This window comes from Vanacampus margaritifer, chromosome 19, assembly GCF_051991255.1.
Source record: "Vanacampus margaritifer isolate UIUO_Vmar chromosome 19, RoL_Vmar_1.0, whole genome shotgun sequence".
Lineage (NCBI taxonomy): Eukaryota > Metazoa > Chordata > Actinopteri > Syngnathiformes > Syngnathidae > Vanacampus > Vanacampus margaritifer.
Window position 1 is genome coordinate 17831172 of NC_135450.1, and position 22292 is coordinate 17853463.

The 22292-nt window shown below is 46.3% G+C and overlaps 3 protein-coding genes across 5 annotated transcripts; 2 read left to right on the forward strand and 1 right to left on the reverse strand.

Moving 5' to 3' along the window:
* Positions 1-88: 88 nt before the first annotated feature.
* On the reverse strand, positions 89-13392 carry LOC144039869 (transcription factor IIIB 90 kDa subunit-like). The gene is made up of 19 exons (XM_077553591.1): positions 13153-13392; positions 12276-12463; positions 4808-4888; positions 4557-4730; positions 4454-4485; positions 4297-4369; positions 3609-3758; positions 3429-3522; positions 3236-3362; positions 3134-3173; positions 2965-3060; positions 2326-2622; positions 2182-2246; positions 2027-2108; positions 1905-1954; positions 1552-1841; positions 1166-1214; positions 842-1028; positions 89-754 (listed from the first exon to the last, which is right to left on the reverse strand). Exons 2-19 carry the CDS (start codon positions 12457-12459, stop codon positions 714-716), a joined length of 2112 nt encoding a protein of 703 aa, XP_077409717.1. The 5' UTR covers positions 12460-12463; positions 13153-13392; the 3' UTR covers positions 89-713.
* LOC144039865 (uncharacterized) lies at positions 5218-11638 on the forward strand. Its single transcript, XM_077553583.1, has 19 exons — positions 5218-5322; positions 5395-5441; positions 6209-6283; positions 6349-6476; positions 6547-6687; positions 6751-6813; positions 6902-7072; positions 7224-7320; positions 7401-7624; positions 7697-7862; positions 8430-8632; positions 8706-8823; positions 8919-9127; positions 9223-9340; positions 9429-9598; positions 9669-9763; positions 9839-9954; positions 10040-10897; positions 11235-11638. The coding sequence occupies exons 1-19, from the start codon at positions 5294-5296 to the stop codon at positions 11564-11566; spliced, it is 3360 nt and encodes a 1119-aa protein (XP_077409709.1). The 5' UTR covers positions 5218-5293; the 3' UTR covers positions 11567-11638.
* A 200-nt stretch (positions 13393-13592) lies between the features above and the next one.
* Positions 13593-21732, forward strand: LOC144039879 (DNA repair protein XRCC3-like). Of its 3 annotated transcripts, XM_077553613.1 has the most exons (8): positions 13593-13759; positions 14065-14202; positions 14277-14468; positions 14633-14787; positions 15245-15457; positions 15524-15561; positions 15997-16230; positions 17899-18045. In XM_077553613.1, exons 1-7 carry the CDS (start codon positions 13702-13704, stop codon positions 16226-16228), a joined length of 1026 nt encoding a protein of 341 aa, XP_077409739.1. In that variant the 5' UTR covers positions 13593-13701; the 3' UTR covers positions 16229-16230; positions 17899-18045. The 3 variants fall into 3 exon arrangements, with proteins under 3 accessions (XP_077409739.1, XP_077409738.1, XP_077409737.1); XM_077553612.1 differs by lacking the exons at positions 13593-13759; positions 14065-14202; positions 14277-14468; ... (1 more) ...; positions 15245-15457; positions 15524-15561 and adding exons at positions 18262-18513; positions 18875-19148; positions 19225-19372; positions 20236-21732 and having other exon boundaries at positions 16102-16230; positions 17899-18173; XM_077553611.1 differs by lacking the exons at positions 13593-13759; positions 14065-14202; positions 14277-14468; ... (2 more) ...; positions 15524-15561; positions 15997-16230 and adding exons at positions 16827-16980; positions 18262-18513; positions 18875-19148; positions 19225-19372; positions 20236-21732 and having other exon boundaries at positions 17899-18173.
* Positions 21733-22292: the final 560 nt, after the last annotated feature.

The window sequence follows — 22292 nt, forward strand, 5'->3', positions numbered from 1 at the left end:
CTACATTTTCGTCCTTGTCAAAGAATGTTATACATTTATTTTGGTACTGCTGTAATAATAATAACAATAACACATTTATCTGTGAGAATTGTAGTTTAAGCTTACTTTATTCCAAAATATTGTTTTACATTTGACATATACTCCAAGTAATAAAAACTAAACTAAAACAAAGCATTAAAAAAAACTGATAAGAACTAACAAAAATTCTAACTTTAAAAATAAATAAAATAAACAGCAAAAGTAAAAATTAAATAAAAACTAACTATAATGAAAAATCCAAACCTTTTAAAACCCTGTTCCAAACCGGATGTTCACTTTGGCTACCTAAAGTATTTTGTCCACCAGGGGGCGCCACATGTGAAACGTTCTCCTGCCAGCTGCAAGTCGAGTACGAGTGGGTGTCACGTGACTAGCCTTTCCAAATCGGAGGCGGTAGGAAAGCTTCTACAAGCTGATTGGTTGGGTTGAGTCGCTGATGACGTAATCAACAGACCACCGAGACACATTTTCAGACAGAGTGGATTCACTTCATTTCATTCCCAACAGGTGAGCACACCGCTTTTCTTTACAAGACATTGACAACAAACGTGATCAAGCGGCGCGTCCTCGGCGGGTCTTCAACTTGCGACCTTGCGCTCCAAATCGACAACATTTCATACTTACATCATTCAAAAGACAGATCAAAAGTTTTAAAAAGCCAAGGAAGAAGCGAGCTAGAAGATCTCCTCCTCTTCGTCCGCCAAACAGTTCAAATCTAGAATACAAAAACAACAAAACAAACGTCAATCAACGAGTGGCCAAAGTTTGAGAATTTGAGGTTCGAAGTGACGTTCAAGCTGACGTTGAACAAGCTGCAGAGCGCTGACACACTCCTCATCTTCATCCTTTTCCTCCTCCTCCTCTTCATCATCTTCTCCCTTGTCCTCGTTCGCCCTCGCCACCTGGCCGGGGCTGCAGCCGGACTGCACTTCGGTTTCGGGTTCGGGCTCCGGTTCTGCCGGTGTGCTGTCCGTCGTCACGGAAACAACCTGCGAGGTCAAGTTCGTTTTTGGCAGCTCAATTCTGATTTGTATTGGTTTCTTTTTTTCCCCCATTTGTGACACGTATCAAAAAATAAGAATGTTGGCTTTGCTTGCAGCAAATCCCTAAATTTATCCCAACTCACCTTGAGCGGACTTTTCTTCTTTGGTGGTCCCAAGAAGAACGGGCCCAGCCTGCAACAAATACGGAACACGCTCGCGTGACCGACGACTCAACAAAAGAATTCTGCCGTTGAACTTGTCAGATTGCAACAGTTGTTCAATAAAACATAAAAAAATGCCAATCATGAGCTCGCGAGTCATGTGACCATGTGCCCTCCATTGTTTTTTTTTACATTCACAGGCTTTCTGCAGGTACCGGCAAAAATGAAAGCGACACCAAACAGTCCAAATGGAGTTCTAGATTTGTCAGGTCATTTTGTTCCCGCCACTAGATGGCATTAGTGTTTCATGTTGGACACGAGCTCTGAATGATATGACAATGACGGCAACGTTTCTTTTTTGACGTCACCTCTTCCCCATGATGGTGGTCTTTGCGGCCATGTTGACGATGACGTCGCTGTCCGTCTTCTTGCGGCGCCGTCTTTTCCTGGAAGGTCTGATGGGCGACTCGGGGGCGGTCTTTTCGGGACCTCCGCCGCCCTGGCTTCCCGCCTGCCCGCCGTTGAGGTCTTTGAGGACGTCGTAGTTGATCTTGGCGGAGATCTTCTTCTTCTCCAACATCTTCTTGATGGCTTCGCCCGCCGTGGACGCCTGCAGGCTGTCTTTCTTCTTCTTCTTCTTCTTCTTGGGCGTCTTGGGCTGCAAAGAGACGAGCCGTCAAATGGCGGGAGCGGCGGGTGCTCGGCGCCGCGGGACACAAACCTCCTTGTAGGTCCCCTGTTCCTTCTCTTTTTGAATCCGGGCTTCTTTTTCTGAAAGGTACAAATCAATCCGTCAATCCATGGCCGGTCGTCTTTTGTTGAGGGTTTGTGTGTGAGGAGAACCTTTCTGCTCTTGCAGGTATTCTTGGTTCTGCTGGATCCACAGTTGAGTCTTCACTTGGACTTCCTTGTCACTCAGGATGTACTGAAGGAGACAAGCAGGAATGGAGACAAACAATCCGACTTCCCGCTTTGACTGCTCGCTCTGCTCAACTCACCTTATCGATCTCCAGCTCATCGATACCGTCCAGATCCAGTTCGCCGCCCTCCGAATTCTCGTCTTCTGTCAAAAACAACGAGAAGAAGCCAAAGGTAATAACCGTGTGAGGTCCGCGACAACAGCGAGCGCTCGCTCAGCTCACCCGACACGTCCCGGTCCACGTTGTCCTTGCTGAAGATCTGGAAGCTTTGCTGCAGGTCCAAAGCGGCAGAACTTTTCAGAAGGGCGGCAACGGAGGGCGGTTGCCGCAAAGGCGGCGCCGCCTCGGACTCCTTCGGCGCCGCCTCCGCTTCTTCACCGTCCTTCGGGCTCCAGCCTTCCTCTTCTTCTTGCATCACTCGGCACAGGAAGTTCTGCGTCAGGTGACGGGCGGCGCTATGGAGGTCGCAGTCTTCAGGGTCAGCGGTCAAGTCATTCGGGATTTCCTCGCCCTGAAGGTCTACCAAGAGAAGGAAGGTTCTTCTAAATCAGGGTTCACCAATTCCGGTCCTCAAGATGTTTCCGCCCACTAGCACACCTGATTCCTATAATCAGCTCATCAGTAGCACTGTCACTATTTTCATTTTTAATCAACTAATCTTTAGTTTCACGTGTGTTGGTAGGCGGAAACATCTAAAACCTGCAAAACTCCGGACCTCGAGGACCGGAATTGGGGAGCCCTGTTCGAAATCCTGAGGCTTCCCCAATCCTGTTCTTCGAGGGCCAGAGTCCTGCAGGTTTGAGATGTTTCCGTCCACCAACATACCCTCCAAGACCAGGACTGGGCTTTTTTTGTTCTCACCCATTTTGTCCACGTAGGCGGCGTAGATTCCTCGGAGTTTGGGTCGACTCTTCTCCAGCTCGCTCTCGATCTGGTCTTGGTAGCAAGTGATCTCTCCTGAGGGATGAGACCAAAACATCAGCAGGACTTCGGGGTCACGCCCACTTTTGCTGCAGAACTCGGGTCCGACCTTCAACCTCGTTCAACTTCTTGGTCAGCTCTCGTTCCAGCTGTCGAGGAAAAGCAGAATGAAGGACGTCGTGGGCGGAGCCCAAAACGGATGTCGGCGTACCTGCTGCATCTTGGTCTTGTGCTGAGCGGCAATAAAAGAGGGCGGGTCGCATTCCTGCTCCAGATCCACCTTCATGAACTCGTCGATGGTCAGCTGACTGGTGGGCGTGTCCTCGAACTCCACGAGCCTGCGAGACCAGATGAGCCGTCTCCAAAAGGATGTGGACGAGCGTCGCCCGAGCCGGACGTCTCACCTCTTCCTCAGCGTGGCCTGGCACACTTTGACCACCCCGATCACGTCCTTCACCGAGCGACGGAACTTGTGCATGCGGGCCGCCACCAGCAGGGCTGAAGGCGAGAGGGGAGGGGCGAGCAGTTGCGCACTGAGAAGAGGGAGGGAGTATCGTTCTCCACAAAGCTGGACAAGCTCGTACCGGCGCCGCAGAGTCCCGAGGGCCGTCGGCCCGTGTGCATCCAGTCCCGCTTCATCCTCTGGACCAGACGAAGGGCCGTCATGGACACGTCGTGAGTCTTCAAGCCGAATTCCAACATGTGCGCAAAACGAGGGATCAGCAGACACGGATCTCAACAAAACAACACAAACGGGACAAATATAACAACACCAGAGAACTGGGATGATACAAGAACGTAGTCCAGAAGCTCACGAGATCAGGACCCGCTAATCAGTCATTTGCAAAGTGAGGTCTGAGGACCCCTAGTGGTACGTCAAAGAATTACTCAATCAAATACAAACAAACTTTCCAGTAGGAAAAATAAAAATGTCCATTTCAACCAATTACAAAAAGTTACAAATGTAAAAAAAAAGTAGTTTAAAAAAGAAGCACCAAAACCGAAGCTTAGGAAATTAAGCAATCTCACAATACATATACTGTTTATATGTTGTTGTTTTTTAATTATGTATTGAGAACCAATTGCCAACATTCAAAATACGAAATCCTTGGGCCCAACCAATTAATCGGCTCGCCGATTTTCAAAGATTGTTTTTTACACATTACAACTGTCGGTTAATAGACTAAACACGACATGTTTGTATTTTAAATGTTGGTCATGATGAAATTTGCACCCGAGCAGCGAGAAGATCGTTTGTAAATCCATTCTCACCGATGGCGGGAGCGTTGATGCAGAGTTCCCGCGCCAACAGCAAGAACGTCTTCCCCAGGATGTAAACATTCACCTGCACGCGTCATGTAAAATTTAAAAAAACATTTTCAAAAAGTGAACCTATTCGGATGTTTCCTTCTTCTTCTGCTACTTTTACCTGCAGCAGGTCGCTCAGGTCCAGCAACATGTCTGGCAAGCGGTTCAAGAAACATCAGCAGCAAATCACACCACAACAACACACGCAAGGCATGATGGGATACGTGGCGTCCCCTCGGTGCGGCACACCAGGTAGAGGCAGGCGGCGATGATGTGTTCGGTTTTGCGGCCGCGCGTCAGATGTCGGCTGACCACCATCTTGAAGAAGTTGAAGGCCGTGTCCAGGCAGTGCTGGTTGAGCTGCAGCTGGTTGCCAAGGTGATGGATCTGACGTCTCCCTGACACGCGCACACGCAGGAGAGGTCAACGACCTTTGACTCCCCCCCCCCAAAAAAAAAGAAAGAAAAAAGCTCACCATTTTGCAGCGCCTGCGCTCGCGACTCTTTCCCGACACTCGTGTGGAAACCAGAACCAAGCAGAGGAGTCTTCGCTGGACCTGAGACACACACACACACACATATGTTGGGTCTACATTTCTAGTGGGGACATCTCATTGACATCATGCATTTCCCGAACCTCAACCATCACAACTGATTGCCTGATCATAAACCTGACTCAAACGCAAAACCCAATTCAACCCTAAACTCTAAAAGTTTTAAGTCTTAACCCTCAAAAAGAGGTCTTGAGTTGTGGACCGGCCAAAACGCACCGGTGGTCCCCACAATGAGTGTAAAACCCCGTAATATTGTCCTCACAAGATGACAGGAACATGCACACACACACTCACTCCCCAGCGCAATCAGTGGCAGGTGTGGCTGCCTGGCTCGTTAGCACCTGCTTATTAGCCCACCTGACGGCCCAAGCGTCAATTTGGCTCAACACGAGTTGAGTTCATTGCAAGATGAGGACGGCTGCCGCTGCCTTGCTCGGGTGAGTTTGCAACCTTTTGTTTCCATTCCAAACAGAAAGCGTACAAACTGAAGTGACTGCTTTTGTTTCCAGGATCACTTTTGTCACTTTCCTGTGCTTGGCCGATGGAAGGGTTGAAGGTAAAACCGCTTTGTTGTTTCCGTGGTGCAACAATGAATTGGCTTTTTTTTTTTTTTTCTTCTTCTTCTTCCTGGTCCCTTTTGAACGTGTAAAGCCTGACTAATGATGACCGTATGAGGTAGTCGTGTCCAAACCTGATCCTGGAGGACTGGACTGCTGCAGGTTTTGGATGTTTGTCTTCTCCAACACACCTGAAGCTCATCAGCGAGCCTGATGACGATCCCGTCCATCGGAGCAGGGAAGCATCCAAAACCTGCACGACTCCGGCCCTGGTGGACCCAGTTGGGACACCGCTGCTTAAATTTTTTTAATTTTTATTTCGCCGCGACTTGTTATGTTAATGGTTTGAAGCCTGAAGTTGTCAGTCTCACGACGGTAAATCTTCTGGTTTATGAAGTCCTATCATTTTACATGGAGGAGAAGTTTAAAAATTTATTTGTTGTTTTTTAAATCTGGTTCATTGATTAAAATTAAAAATAATCCAACATTTATGATGCTAACAAATGTTGCGCCCGCATCAGGGTTTGTTCAAGGTCGCAGCGTTTCCTAAACATTCTCTAATCGATCTTCCTAAATGGTCTTAACGGTCTTTATTGTTGCAAGGAAATTTTGAAAAGTTCCTTTACCCAATAAGACGGTTTAGCAAACGCCGTGACCTTAAATGAACCCTGACATGAAATTAACATTTGTTAGCGTGGCAAATGTTTGCTGGTCTTCGTTTTTGTTGTTGTTGCAGCCCTAACCTTTGAATTTCCTGTGAACCTAGTTGAGTGGGCCTGTCGGGATCGTTACCTGTGGATTCATGTGATCTCCAAAGAGACGGTCCAGTTTGAGGCCATAGGTCAGGTCACACATTGACCCGATTGCGCCAGCGCCAAGGTTGACCTCGTGACCTTTGTGCTGTAGATCCCAATGGCGTGCACCCCATCAGCAATTCGGTGGCCTCGCGCTGTGGCTACACCGTCAGTGCCTTCAAGGAGAGTGGCTACAGCACCTTCAGGGCTTCGTACTACTCCTGCTTCACTGTGATCCAGGTAGCGCCGCGCATCAAGATCGGGACTCTGGTACTTGGTGCGCCAGGTTGAATTTTCCTTTTGTTTTCAGGATGACCAGGTGTTCACCTTCCAATTTAACGTGATGGTGAGTGACGGCGGTTCAGAGTGGGTGAGCCAACCGGTTTCAGCCGTGTGTTCTGGTCTGAGTTTGGTCCACCGAGAGATCGTGTGCGAGGAAGACTACATGGAGGTAAGAAGGCGCTCTGGTCAAAGCTTGGGTGTGCACCTCACGAGTGTTCGGTTCTTTTGTCAGGTGAACGTCCAACGGGAGGCTTCGTGCGCAGTTCAGCCGGGACCAGCTGGAAAAGTGGCGCAGGTAACTTGTCTTCAGCTGGAACTGAAACTTTGCCAGATACTCAAAGCGACGGCGGCTGGCTTATGTTTACCATTTTTGTGTGCTTCAGGCTCTAAAGGCGGCCAGCACGGCTTCTCAGCTGATGTTCCTGCAGGGAGATGGACAACTGACCCCGGTGTCGATTACGGAGGCCGAGAGTAGAGGTTACAGTTTGACCCTGACTGCCGGGAGGGCGGTGCTTCGAGCTCCCTACAAAGCTGCGGCTGCACAGCTGATCCAAGTAGGTCGCGGCGCACGTCACATTGCGCTAAAACAAACTCATTCACACGCCTGACGTGGATTGAGGAGACTCGACTGTTTTAAGAGTATTGGATTTTAAGGATTCCACTTGATTTTGGTTCAATTTTCGGCTCCCTTTCTTGAATCCCCAGGTGGATGGCGTCCCTGTAGTAGTTGTTAGCGTTTTTTTGTTCTACAAGCGGCATCTGATAGTGACAATGATCGACATGTCCATGGCCTGCACCGTCAGTAAGTTCTCGTCAAAACAGGGCGGGCAGCGTCTGGCTGCTACGTGGAACCGACTATTGTATTTGTCCCCTTTTTTTCAGATTCTGCTTCTTATGACGGAGAGCAGCTGGTCTGGGATGTCCCCAGAGTGCTGAGGCCTCTCCTTGACGAGGACGCAGCGGTCCAAAGTCTGAAGCATCGTCTGGAGGTGGCAGGCGTGATGCTGGATGAGCAGAGCGCTGCTGCTAAGGGTTTCAATTTGGTCCGACAAGAGAAACTGGTCCAAATCTTGGTACCCTTTGGGGCAGAGGGCGGCTACAGAGAGGTAAAATCAAAGTTTCAGACTAGGACCAGTTACCGTTTGTCAAAGACTTGTGACGTCTATATTTTCTTCCAGAGTTTGGTGGTGAACAACGTGTACAAGGAGACGTTTGTGATTTCTCTGCTGTATGAGCACCGCTTCTCAGTGACGTATCAAGATGGTAGCAGTGTTGAAACCAAACTTCGAATTCTCAGGGTTCTCCAAACTCCACTGATCTGTCGGCCACCCTTCAGCATTGACCGTACGTCTGTCAAGTTAAAGTCCAGTCGTGCTTGTACAATTTGTTGCAGGGTCATAGGTCCCAAACTCTGGTCCTTGAGGGGCAGTCCTGCATGTTTTAGGATCCCCAGATTCAAAAGATTATCAGTTTCCTGCAGAGCTTGCTGATCATTTGAATCTGGTGTGTGGGAGGAGGGGAACCTAAAACATGCAGAACTGTGACCCTTGAGGACCAGAGTTTGGGACGTATGATATAAGTGAAATGTTTTTTTTCATGAGCATGTTACTGGACCAGCTGAACTGTGGGTCTAATGCAGTGGTGTCCAAACTCGGTCCTCGGGGGCCAGTAGTCACGCAGGTTTTGGAGGTTTCCCTGCTCCAACGCACCTGTTTCAATCAACAGGATTGTTATCAGGCTTAGTAGAGCTTGCTGATGAGCTTCAGCTGTGTTGGAGGAGAGAAATATCCAAAACCTGCGGGACTACCGGCCCCGAGGACCGAGTTTGGACACCACTGGTCTAATGTAACGTTGCAAGTCTAATTCGTTGATTCCTTTGGTAAGCGCCAAGTCATACATTTCTTCCTGTAGAGACCAACAGTGACGAGGAGGTATTCAGCTTCTACCTGGGAAACATTCCAAGTGATGTTGTTTTGAAAGAAGTCAAAGTTAATAAGAAGGAACTCCTGGAGGCAACAGGAAGTGGATTAATCGTCACACCTGTCGTCCACCTGAACGGCAGCCGAGCTTACAAACTCCGGCTTCCGTTTTCAGATGCCGTAGTCCAAAGGACGGTAAGGATTCTGGCACTTTGAGTTTTTGCACAGAGATCACATATGGAAGCGCCTGAAAATTGTCTTCCAACAGTACATGGGTGCAGGTGTGGTCCAGTACTCCATTGATGTCAACTTCACTTTGACCAGGATGCCCCAGACAGACTCCTACTATCATAACACCTTGATCACAGCTCAAGTCTTCAGTGCTTGTAAGACCATGTCGACGGTACCTAGTCACGTTCCTGAAAATGTATCCACCTTTTCTCTTTTTTTAATTTTTTTTTTTTTATACCACTATCTTAAGATCCACCAAAGATCACAGCTCAGTGTTTAGACCGAGGAATCCTCTTCAGTGTCGTCATGCCCCCCGGAGCAGAGTCACTTTGGGAGGTGGGCGTTGACAGTCAACCGCTGACAACACAATTGGCGGATCAGAGAGGGTACAAACGTCTCAACGACAGTCAGGAAATCAGCTTGGAGGTTCCGGTGTTTTCCATAGGATACTCGTACGAAGTAAGTGACTGTGGTAGTCCAGGAGCTACGAACGCCCAAATGCAGTGAGTGAAATGTCTCTTAACCTTCTGGGGGTTTTTTGGGCCTTGTTTCAGGACATTAACCTGTCAAACTTTTATGGCACGTTCAAGCTACTTCTTCGAGATGCCAGAACTCTGGAGGTTCAGACCTCCACATCAAAACACTGTCTCTTCAAAACTGAAGACCTGATAGGTAAGGTAGCAACAAAAGTTTGCTTGACTTGACAGCCAAGGATGTTCTAAATGTAAATTGATGTTGTGGGTCTTTCTGTGGTGGTCAGTCTGTTCCGCAGATGGAACCATAACTGTGGTGACAACACCTACGGCAACCTGGCCCAAAGTACAGCCGGAAAGTACCAGTCTACTGGACCCCACTTGTCGACCCAAACAGACTGACGCCACTCGGGTCCTTTTCGAATTTAAGCTGGACTCTTGTGGGACCAGGACCATGGTATAACTCAAGAACTTGTTCATGGATTAAGAGTACCCTGCTATCAACCAAAGTTTGTATTGCTCTACAGGTTGGAGACTACATGGTTTATGAGAACGAGATCCTTCATGACAGGCAGCTCATTGCAGATGGACCAAATTTCATCTCCAGAGATTCTCAGTTCAAGTAAAGGAAGACACAAGTACTATAGTCCCTTCAAAGATCTGGGATTAAAACGTTTTTGTTTTTTCCCCTCCAAAGGTTAACTGTTAGGTGCTTCTATCCACTGAGCGGAATCAACAGACTAACGGCGGATCGGGTCTCCAGAGCAGAAACTCCTGGATTTGGTTCAATCGACGTTTTCGGAAGCCTCACAGGTCAGCATTTTGTGCATGTGTACACTTATGAATATTAAATTCAATTGTCTTAAAAAAATATATATTTTTTTTTCTCTCTCCACAGATCCAAAGAATCTGCCCCCTGACTGTTTACCGCATGTTTCTAGAATTGAAATGATCCCATCAGAAACTGAACAAACCCAGGGACCGGGGAAAGCTGGGTCCTTGGCCACGCCAGGACCAAGCCATTCTGTTTCAGTACCAGGACACACAAACGAGATGGACGTCAACTCCCAAAACCAGCAAACTGCTACAAAGCGCAATGAGTACGTTCCAACGCCTCCCATTCAGACCACAGTCTCGCCTCAAGGCCAACTCGAGGATGGATTTCATCTGAAATATGACGACTCGACATATTACAGCCGTTTTCAGCCATCGCAGCAGATTTACGGTTTGAATGTCGCGAAAAAGTTGTACGGCGACTCTGTTTCCAATGTCAAACGTGTGGAAGACTCTGCTCCCATACGGAACTGGTCTCCTGTAAGCCAATCAGAGCTTATTAAGCTAAATGAGCCCCAGTGGTCCTTAAAGGAACCAAGTGTGTCTCAACAGGGCCCGTTTCACACAGACATAAACCAACACAGGAGACCTGGCAATACTCCTCATATTTATTCTTCTAAAAGGATTCCAGTCTCCCAAATCCCTGCAGAATCCATCCAACCCCCAAACAAACCATTGGCCCATGACCAGTCTGTTCAAAATATCCGAATTAAACCACACAGAAGACTAACTTTTCAAAATCCCAACCAGAGAATTTATTCACAAAGCTCCGGTCAAACTGTTGTCGGCAATGCAAAGCACCAGACGCAAGATCCAGAAGGTACAAAACTGTTCGACCAACCAGCAAACTGGCAACGCTTGGCTGAGACCCGCAACAGTCCAGGGAGGAAGTCTCCCAACATGAACGTCATCCAAGTAGCAGGTATGAACTCAAATTTATCAGAAGGCTGAAAAAGTTGCATCTGGTGGACAATCCAGTCCTCGAGGGACGGTTTTAAGAGTTTTCCTCCTTGAACACAACTGATTCATATGATCAGAAGCCAGATAATGGTCCCAATCGTTAATCAGGTGTGTTGGAGGCAAACTCCTTAAAACTTACAGGACTTCAGCCCTTGAGGACCAGGATTGCCCACGCCTGACATAGACGGGGATTTTTAGGGAACTGTTGTGATTGAGGATTAATGAACCAATCGTTCCCTACTCCCCAATGATTAGAAATTCTTCAAACGTTGCTCATTAACGGTTCCTTCTCCCACCAGGTCCATCTCAAAGTATGACTGAACCTGCTCATGGAGGATTCTTGCCACCAGCACCCAGATGGTCTGACAGGATGTCGTCCCTGAGTGGTCCAGAATTCAGCGACCAAGAATTACCCACTCGCTACATGGACGCCATGGAAGGTAACATCGGGTCCACTGGTTCCCAACCAGGTGCAAAGGGTGTCGACTCGAGGACCTCCGACCAAAGAGACTGTCGCGGACTGGCGGCTCAGCACGGAACAAGCGTTCACCAGGGAATCATACGAGCCATGGAAGGATTTGAACGTGCGACTGCTGAAAACAGCAGGCTGTCTTCGAAAATGCAACGTTAAGATGACGTCTGCAAATTGTGATTTTTCTCAAGCAGTCTTGTCCAGTTTCAATAAAAGCAAAGTTGTGCTGAAGTTCAAGTGTCTGTCTTTTGCTTGTGCTGAGCCAAGACAAAACTTTACATTATGCAGGTTGAAGACCTTGCGCTATTACAGTTTTGAAGGCACGCAACGCAGTGTGAAATGTTATGTTGAAACTGCATTTCGGTTCGTATGAGTTGATTGGTGGATATTTTGAATTGAGGTTTGTCACCCAATTGGAGAAGGCTTCCCTTTAACGACACTCAATACTTAAACGCTTTTTTTTTCTTTTTTTTCCCCTCTCCAGAACCAATTTTCAAACTTTGGTGCATTTTACTCCAGTTCAAGTGGCTGTTCCAAACTAATCCAACTTTTTCCACAGACTTTGAGATTGGAAAACTTGCATGTTGCAAATTCGGGAGTTGAAATGACTGATTGCAAACGTTAGTGTTTGGGTGCGTTCACAATCGTCGCTCATTCCTTATTCAGCAAGCACTACAAAGGATTTTATTTTTTTTGTGGACGATGAAACGAGGTCCACAAGTTGAAGTTGCCAATTGATGCAGATTCAGCATTGTGGAGAAACTTAGTGTTTTTGGTGAACTTAAGTCTGTGGCAGCATAATATTCATGTTGGCCTTTAACATGAAATGTTTAGGAAAGGTGTGATTTTTTTATTTTTTTTTGCTCACCATCAGTCGAGACGAACTGTCCCACAGCGGAGGACACGCCTCCACTGCCTTCCACAAACTGGACCTCGGAGACGATGATGTTGTCCTCCAGAACCGAACCGCAGCCCGTGCACACGGCGCTGCCCCGAGCCTGGTCCACATCGATGTCCGCCCCCCCGCAGGTCCTGCACAGCCTGGAGCTCATTGTGCTAAGGTGAGGTCAAAGGTCACAAAGGTGGGAGCGGGTGAGCATCAGGACATCGGAACATGACGGAAATGAAGATGCCAGTGTTATTTCAAGTGCGAAAAACAATCAAGTTGCCGGGAATTGCTAGTTCTGGTATTTAAAAAATATTCTCTAATTCTAAATTTTCTAAAACTGAATTGCAAAGGTTGGTATTTACATGGAATCTGTAACAATGTAAATGTTGCTACATGTTAAACTTGCTATTTTCCTTTTTTTTTTTTTAAACGTCATTATCCTTGCACTGTATGTTTCGCTTTTTATTTCATACTTATGAGTATTTTAGATGTTTTGCACCACAATTTGTTTTATTTATTGTCTGGACTACAGATCGATAAATCTGGTGCAAGCATATTTTCATGTCTTGATATTGTGCACGCTGTCAAAACACAAGTATACTGCAGAATAAATGCAAAAAAAACGCATTACACGAAACTGCTACACTTCATTTGCAGTTGGGCTCGAACCGCACTCCTCCGATATCTTAAACCGGATCATACCCACTGAACTAAATCGGCGGTTCCGACTACCCAATAAACACACTGTATTACTTTACTGGCCGGATACAAAGCCGTACAATAAACAAAACAAATGTAAACGGTTTATGTTCATTCCATCTGGTCGAATTCTAACAAAGACATCTTATTGACTCACTACTAATGTCGAACTGCAACAAGAGTGTAAATTGGCGCTGATACACATCAGCGATCCCTTCGAGATTCCGTCGTCATTTTCGCTCAACGCGTTCAAGACTTCATTTGAACTCCTGACTTTTCTTCAAATTTAATGATTTCACATTTTATTTACTTGTGAAAAAGAAAAGCGATCAACGTTTGGGCTTTTTTTCCGCCTTCCTGATTCGCGAATTGATGACGTCATATCTTCCTGGTTGTGTTTATTGACGATAGTAATGAGGGATTGAAACAGTTGCTTAAACTCGTCGCTTTTAAGTTAAATCATCATTCTCTTCATCTAACAACTAACCGAATATATCTATGCAGGACTGCTAGCAAGAAAACGCGTTTTTATTTATTTTTTAATCGGGACTGTTTGATACGACAGCCCTCACCCATTTCCCACAAGCTCAAATGGAACATTCCAAATGGCGCAAGATGATGACGTAGGGTCGCGCGGGGGATTTTTTTGCAGAGAAAATAAACTTTGGGAGTCGCAAACCATGGCAAACTTGTAAAGAATGACATTATGTCCTTGTGGCGGCAGCTGGATCTTCACCCGAGGATCATCAGCGCCATCGACAAAGGTGAACACATTTTTATATTTCACCACATTGAAATAAATGATCATCACACACGGGGCGATTGTAGGGTCAGAGGTCGAATGTTTAGTTTCAGAGATTGATTGAGTTACACAAGCACATCATCTTGGTCTAGAATATTTACTAGTGAAGGCTGAAATCTGGGAATTTGGACAATTTTAAGTCTGCCAACCGATTAATCGATTTTCAAATAGTTATGGATGAATTGTTAGACCTCTACAACCAACCCAGCCCTTCTTGTAACTTGTGACGTTTACTGTGCGCTTAACGTGATGCTGCTTCTCCCCCAGCTGGCATCCGATCCGTCAGCCACGTGCTGTGCATGTCGGGTCCAGACCTGCAGAGGCTCACCTCCTTGTCAGCCACCGACGTCCGGCGGCTCCTGACGGCCGCCGCTATGCTCTGCAGGCCTTTCCGCCCGCTACCAGGTGACCTCCGACCTCTTCCGGAAAGGCCACCACTTGCGGAACGCTAACTGAGTCAGTCGTGTGTGCGTGCGCAGTTCTGGCCACGGACGAGTCCGGGCTCACGCTGAGCCTGGGCTGCCCCGTGTTGGACGGGCTACTGAGAGGCGGCCTTCCTGTCGGGGCCGTCACCGAGCTGTCTGGAGAGAGCGGCGTGGGGAAGACTCAGCTGGCTCTGCAGCTATGTCTGTCTGTACAGTACCCGGTCTGTCATGGCGGGCTGGACTCAGGTCAGTTCTCCTGAAACTTGCCATCTTTTAGTCTTCACAAGTGGCTCAATTATCAGGGGACAAATCCTGACTAGCAGCAAATTTCACGTCATTTAGCAATAGTTAGCAACAACAGTTACTTAGATGAAAAAATGACAATGAATGTGTTCTTTATTTTGGTTTAGGAGCTGTGTTTGTGTGCACGGAAGACGTTTTTCCCAGCAAACGTCTGCAGCAGCTGATCCGTGAACAATCGCGTCTTCGCGCCGATGTCCCTCCGCACGTCACCAGCGACCTTTGCTTCGGTGACCGGATTTACGTCGAGCACGCCGCTGATCTGGTGGGTGCCCCGACTGCGTATGGGCCGTGTCATAACGACAATATCGCAATTAAGATTGCCATATCATCGTCGTCTGTTGGTTTCCATTTGTGCAGTTTCAGCACCCTCTGGTGGTAAGGTTATTAGTGCAGTTCAGTTTGAATTAGGCATGTTTTGGCCACGTATGTTTAAGACCCAGGCTAATCGGCAAATGAAGGGGGAACGTAACGTTTGAGTTCCTCTACAACTTGACTCGATTGTTGTGTTGCTTGGTCCTATCTGTTGCTTTGAAGAGGAACTACTGCGAGCAGACCAGAATCAGACAACAGAGAGGAAGACAACAATTTGACTTATCATTAACTAACTAAAAAAATATTTATTTTCTTATTAATATTTGTATTTTCTACCACTGCTTCAATGTACTGTTATTACTCATTTGATCTGTATTGGAATGTTTTTTGTTTTTTTCTGTGGTCAGACGTCCCTACAGTCGTGCCTGAGGCGCCGCGTCCGACTCCTGCTGGCTCGCCGTCTCGTCCGCTTCGTGGCCATCGACTCGGTGGCGTCGCTGTTCAGGTCGGAGTTCGGGCTCGCCGATTGGCTGGAGAGAACCAAGCAGCTGCTGTCGCTCTCGTCGACGCTGCACCACCTTTGCCAGCAGTTTAATTCTGCTGTGCTCTGCGTCAACCAGGTAACTCGCGCACACATGCACGCAAACACTCAGAATTTACATTAACCAAAAACGTGTGTGTTGCAGGTGACCGACATCTTCAGCGGCTCACAAGAATATACGGGGTAACGTCACATTTTGTAGCATACAAGCTAGCTATGAGCCGATATGGATGTCTTCTGATATTTGCAGAAAAAATTCTGATAACTGATTACTTGGATGAAAATGATAAAATAACTTTTTTTTTGCCTCTTAACATGCACTTACAAAATATTTGACTGTTTTACAGTACTTTGTCCTTCAGTTTTATTGATGTGAATTTAAGAACATGAGGGATATGCTCTATGCCCTCTAGTGGACAAACAGTGCAAGGACAGCATTCGGCAGAAGATTTGACAGCATTTACTCCTTCATGGGAAATTAAGAATATCAGCACAAATCTGGCCAATTCGGATTATTTTAAAAAGGGTTCAAATGGGCTAACCAATGAATCGCTTGGGCCCTACCAGCTAGCAATTAAGCTAGCTAACATCTAACGCCGATTCGCTTGTGTCCACCAGTCCTTCGTCCTCGAGTGTGTGTCCGGCGCTGGGCTTGGCCTGGGCCAATCAGGTGATGGTTCGACTGATGATGCGGCGCCTTGGCGGGACGGTGACCAGGGGCGAGCAGGACAGCGCCCTCCGCAGGTTAGAGGTGGTTTTCGCGCCTCACCTAGCCCGAGCGGGACGAGACGCCGCAGTGTGGAGGGAGGGCGTCCGAGGACTGGAGGGCGCCGACGTGTCGCTCAGCTGACGGTGTGTTGTCATGTCATATCAAACACACAAACAACTTTATATTTGATATATCATGAATGCTCAAAACAAACAGTTGAGCTGGACTTTTTGACTTTGTCACTTATTCTCAATCTCACATTACAACTTCAGTGTTAAAAAACATCAAATGTACTTTAATGAATATTGCATTTGTGGAATAAGTTTTAAACGTGTTAATTAATTAAAAACGTACATCAACCTGGGCTCACAATTTGTAAATGACCGCGTTTCCGATTGTAGTTATGAAGTAGAATATATAGCAGCATATTTTTTTTAGTAAATAAGACAAGAATTGGTGTCACATTCTCACAAAGTTAACTTTAGAAATAGCGGCGCCAGATGCAATGTTTTAAATGTTTCAACTTTGCAGATTAATGTAAACAATATCTGGTAAGCAGAATCTTTGACATCTTGGGTTTTGTTCGCCATTATAAAGTGATCGCATTGATTATGTTACATGTATGAATATCAATATCAATTACAAGATATGTACAGTTACTGTATATATGGGAGTCAGCCTGGTCAGCTCGAATTTTCGCACTTAGTTTGGCCACCTTATGTAGATTAGCTTTTATTTGGAAAGGCACACCGGAAAAGACGCGGCTATTTCCGGTGTACGCTCTTTGGCGATGATACGCAGTTTTTAACGGACGAACAAACACCCTGAAGATCCGCTATCGGCGTTGGCTGTTTATCTGAACAAAACGAAGGAGAAGAAAAACCCTCTCCAAGGTGTGTCGCTCGTTTCTTTGTTGACTTCCGGCAGCCGAAGGATGTTTTGATCCGTCGGCACTTCGATGGTCTCATCCATCATCCGTTCGCTTCCATTACACAAGAGCCAGGCTGATGTGATTTACTTTTGTTTGTATATCATTTTGTGAGCATTTAAATTGGTCTACCTGATCTTTGTATTCATCTATGTTCGATAACCGTTCTAAAAAAAATACACAAGAGCCAGGATGTAAATAGGAATTAAGCATAGTGACGTCACCGATTGTAAACGAACGGTGATCGAACGTACATCGAAGCGTTCATAAATCTTTTATTTTTTAAACGTACATTGCAGCAGCACATATTAGCGGCGTCATTTTGCCTCCTAGCGGCTGAGAGCTCAACGTAAGCGTAAAGAAATAAAATAAAAATGATTAATGTTGCTTGATAAAACTTTTGTCCATAAAATCCAAAATATTGGGACGATCTTTTGAATATGTTCAGAAGTGGAAGAGGGCATCACTAGATTTGTACACATTTTGCTAACGATCAATTGCAGTTTTCGGCCATTAAGTGGCGTCAAGCTTTACTATGTGAAGCGTTTTAGAACATATGAGTCGTTCCAGAATTCCGGCAGCAACATTTTTGGAAGAGCAGACCATATAGTTGAACATTACAAGACAGTTGTCCCCCTGCCTTACAAATGTGGACATCAAAATACTTCTAATTCGTAAGCAATATTTTTTTCAACTGAAGCTGTTGACTCATTTTGCACCCAAATGAGCTTTAACACTTAACTGGCAAATTACAGTGAATGAGTTCTGAATTTTGATTGGCTCTTTTATTTTTATTTTATTATTGTTATTTGGTTTGCATAAAATGTCTATTTAAAAAAAAAAAACCACTCAACAAAGTGTTTTTTATTTCTTTGTTTGGTAGCACAATGTCGTCCATCCCTCTGACTGTGTTGGTGGTCCTTGGCCTGGCGGTTCCGCTCAGCTGTCAGCCCGCCGCTGACCTGATCAGCAGGAGCTCGGACTTTTCAGTGCGTTTGTATCGAGCGCTTGCGAGCCGCACCGATGATAACGTCTTGGTATCCACTGTGTCGGTTTGGCGCGGCCTGGCGGCGTTGCTCGGCGCCAGCGGCGGCACGACGCGAGAACAGCTGCAGACGGCCCTCGGACTCGCCGGACTGGACCCTCAGAACATCCCAGGTGTGTGACGCTAACAAGCACGCGTGTCTTTTGAGTTCTGAGCAAGGTCACAGAAGCAATTGCGCTTTTTGTACCTCGCCTTCCTCAGATGTGCCGTCGACGAGCAACCTGAAGCAGGGCGTGGCCGTGTTTGGCGACGCCAGCGCGCAGCCGTCCGCGGCGTTCGCCGAGCTTCTCCAGCGCGACTACGGCGGCAGTGTGAAGACGGTGGCCGTGGACGCGGCGCGGGACGCGGTCAACGCGTGGGTCCGCCTGCAAACCGCAGATCAGGTTCAGGATACTGTGGCCGATGTGGACCCTCAGACAAAGTTGCTCCTCGCCACTGCTGCCTCCTACCAAGGTGACTTTCCCCCCCCAAAAATACAAGACATGATAGCAAATAAAACCAAATATCAATTGATGATGTTTGAACCGTAACGCCAACATCTGTCAGAAAATCTGAAAATTGTTAGTCATTGTTTTTTAAAGTAAAAGGAGATGTTGGAAAATGTCTTATTTTGATTTATTGTCAATTAACTATAACAATAGTTGTTAATTTGATATTTAATGAGTTGTTGATTAGTTAATCTAAATAGTTCTCCATTTATTATCAGAATCGATGTCAATTAATTTATGATCAAAATAGGTGCTAATTAATTTGATAATCAATTAATTGTTCATTTATCCAAAAAATTGTGACGCGGCGTCGGCGTTCTCCGCAGGCCGCTTCAGTCAAGCGTTCAACGCCAGCGTGACTCAGGACGAGCGCTTCTACGTGAACAAGTACCAGGTGGTGACGGTCCCCATGATGTTCCGGGCCGACAAGTACTTCCTGGCCTACGACCGCTCGCTCAAATCGGGCGTGCTCAAGCTGCCCATGACGGACGGGACGGCCATGTTGCTGGTGCTGCCCGACGAAGATGCGGACATCGGCACGCTGGAGGAGGAAGTGACCTCGGAAAAGATCCGGGCCTGGATCAGGCAGCTCAAGAAGACGTGAGTTCCGCAGGTTGGACCGAACCCTGATTGAGCTCGAGCCACTTGTGGGCAAATGTTGATGTTTGCGGAACAGGAAGCTGGAGGTGCAGCTGCCGCGCTTCTTCCTGGATCGTTCCTACTCGCTGAGGGACGTCCTGCGGACTCTGGGCGTGGTCCAGATCTTCCAGGATGACGCCGAGCTCAGCGACATGGGCGTCCCTCAAGGCACCAAAGTGTCACAGGTCAAGTATTCAATAGTTAACTCCAAATTTTATATCAATTCTAAACGTACAATGAAATATTTTCTTTTAGTCATCGGCACAGTCATTTCATAAGAATTCATATAATTGAGTTAAAATTAAAACGATGTACTGTACTGTAAAAACGAGTGTGACATTGATTTTGTGTTGATGTCATTTTTCTGCCACTAGATGGCATAATTGCATTTGTAAGACATTGGTGACAGCTCAGTGCATTTTTCTTTTCATATTAAAGACATACTTGACTCGTTGAGCCAATTTCAGCAGTAAAAAGTTCATATTTTCTCCAAAATGAATTTGATGACTTCATTATTTCTCTTGTACAATTAATAACTTTAAAAGCAAATGTTTCCACTTGCTGTCAACTGAAGATGATGTCACCCGTGCTGAGGAAGCAGGTAACGACCAATCATGGCTCACCTGTTTTCTGGGTTTGATCGGTCAGCAAACTGATTCACGATTGGTCGTTACCTGCGTCCTCAGCACGGTGACGTCATCTTCAGTCGACAGCAAGTGGAAAAATGAGGCATTTAAGCATGAAAAAATATGAAGTTACCAAATTGATTCTGGACAAAATCTGAACTTTTTGCTCCAGAAAATGAGTCAAGTATCGCTTTAAGAGCTGCCTAATCTTTAACGTGAAGTCACATTTTAAAAATGGTCGAATGCAACTTGACCGCAGCCTCCACAAATATTTGCATTACGATGACATTTCTTGCTGCAAAACGTCGCCGTGGACGCGCGTCTTCTGCGTTGCGGCTGGAATTCCGCCAGTCCAGGCGCAGATTTCGACACCCCTAAGCCAAACGTGCCACCATCCTAAAATGGCTGCCGTCCGTCCACAGGTTCTTCACAAAGCCGTGGCGGCGATGGACGAGAGCAGCCAAGGAGACGCCTCGGGAGGCGGAGCCAGCGTCTTCTCCAGTCCTCCTCCTCGACTGACCGTCAACCGGCCGTTCCTCTTCGTGGTCTACCATCAGACCAGCGGCGCCCCCTTCCTGATGGGACGACTGCGCGACCCCACCAAGAAATAAGCCCGCGTGGATTTGCCGTCATCGGCAAAGGTTGAATCGAGGCAACTGGACTCCGAACGTAACGTAGCGACCTCTTTTTTTCTTTTTTTTCAAACTCCCTCAGAGTGACGTGAGTAATGTTGTGCGTGAGGACGGCAAACATCTGGAAACCCTCACACAAGCGCTCGGAACGACGTAGGAGGGCGGGTTCTTCGGGTCCGTAGTCAGCCGCTGATTCGGTCCTATGAAGACGTCCAAATTGTGCAAAGAGAGGACGGCTAGTAAACTTTCCAGGCCTCAAAATTCCTCCCTATCAAATCCATTTTTCATTCGAGACACGGTGGAACCCGGCGCAATTTCGGCCCTTCCAAGCTTATTGGCGGAGATTTTGAACTGAAACTTGTTAGCCAATTGGAGAAGGGCTTCCCCAAGTCAGCAGACCAAAGCATTGAGTCCGGTCCATAAGCTGAGAAAGAATCCATTTTTTCTCCCTTCACATTTCTGAGACGCTTTCTGGATTGAAGCTGAAACGTCCTCAGTTGCCTCCGTTCAATCTTTGCGGCTCACCAAGAAAACGGCTCGTCGTTGCTAAGCTCCGTTATTTATCCGACGCACGCAGTATCCAAAGTGTCCAGAGGGGCGGAGCCATTTGTGTGCTCTCTGCATGCTTCGCTATCGTAACCACTTTATTGGGAATATCTCCGGCACAACACGCCGGCCCCTTTTGCAGCGCGTCACCTTCCGCGTGATTCCAGATGATGTTGTCTTAAAAAAAAGTATTATTGTGCTGAACTTTCTGTAATAAACATTAACACGGATGGTGTCACGTGAATGAAGTTCAAAGCCAGAGTCCGTTTGGATTTCCTTCAGCTAACTAAGTTAACATATTTATGGAGGGTTATTATAACCACCATCTTCAGATCCCATGCAAATACGCCCCCTGGTGGCTGTGAGCAGTATGAGGGTTTCTGCAGTCCATTAAAAAAGCGTTAAAAGTCATGAACTGGATTTGACTCCAATGAAGGTCTTAAGGTATTAGAGAGGATTCTGCAGCGAACGTGCAGCTCAACAACTCTTTGTGCTTTTGTCAATAATGCGCATGCGTAAAGAATAATAAGTACAAGTCTGTTACAGGTCGATAAAGTGATTTTTAAGCGAATCAGACAACTTCATTTGTGGTGAAATCCTCTCTAATATCTTTGAATGGCGTTCAAAAGCATTCGACACCATGTCCAGAGGCATTCAAAAATCTAATACCGTTGTTTATGCTTTATTTGACATTCAATGTTGTGCAAATAAATCCATGTATTAAATGTGATTGGAAAAATATTTGTTTGTGGGTACTGGTGACTAGTTGTAATTGACAATGAACAAAATGGCCTGAAGTCCACAAGTTGCTTCATGTTGCTCTGAATTTGAAGAGAAAAATGTGCTGTTCTTGTCACCAACGTTCAACATGAAACACTAATGCCGCCTAGTGGCAGAAACAAAAATGTATGACTCAATGTTTTACACTCCTTTTTAACTGTTTAGTTTTTTAACTTCAAATAACTTTATTAATTATTATGAAATTACTGCAACCGTGGTTGAAAAGACACAACCACGTTTGTATTTAGTAACAATATGTCCACTTTTATGTTAATTACCAAGAGTATAAAAAACGTCTATTTTTTTTTATTGTACATTAAGAACAGATATTACATGGGATTCATTTGCGATTAATCGTGACTTAACTATGGAAATCATGCGATAAATTCCGATTTAAAAATTATAATCAACTCACAGCCCTAATTTACAAACCGTATGTGTGTGCGTGTGTACGACGTAGGCATTACATTTGTTTGAAGTTGCATTAAAACAGCATTCAATTAGACTTGCAGAAACCCTGA

Coding starts and splice junctions, on each gene's coding strand:
- LOC144039879 (XM_077553612.1), top strand. CDS start 17,903: ATGTCGTCCATCCCTCTGACTGTGTTGGTGGTCCTTGGCCTGGCGGTT. Junction 18,514..18,874: donor CACTGCTGCCTCCTACCAAG/GTGACTTTCCCC, acceptor CGTTCTCCGCAG/GCCGCTTCAGTCAAGCGTTC. Junction 19,373..20,235: donor AAGGCACCAAAGTGTCACAG/GTCAAGTATTCA, acceptor GTCCGTCCACAG/GTTCTTCACAAAGCCGTGGC.
- LOC144039869 (XM_077553591.1), bottom strand. CDS start 12,459: ATGAGCTCCAGGCTGTGCAGGACCTGCGGGGGGGCGGACATCGATGTG. Junction 3,523..3,608: donor CTCGGGACTCTGCGGCGCCG/GTACGAGCTTGT, acceptor TCTCGCCTTCAG/CCCTGCTGGTGGCGGCCCGC. Junction 1,842..1,904: donor AACAGGGGACCTACAAGGAG/GTTTGTGTCCCG, acceptor GTCTCTTTGCAG/CCCAAGACGCCCAAGAAGAA.
- LOC144039865 (XM_077553583.1), top strand. CDS start 5,294: ATGAGGACGGCTGCCGCTGCCTTGCTCGG. Junction 6,284..6,348: donor GGTCCAGTTTGAGGCCATAG/GTCAGGTCACAC, acceptor TTTGTGCTGTAG/ATCCCAATGGCGTGCACCCC. Junction 8,824..8,918: donor AGCTCAAGTCTTCAGTGCTT/GTAAGACCATGT, acceptor CACTATCTTAAG/ATCCACCAAAGATCACAGCT.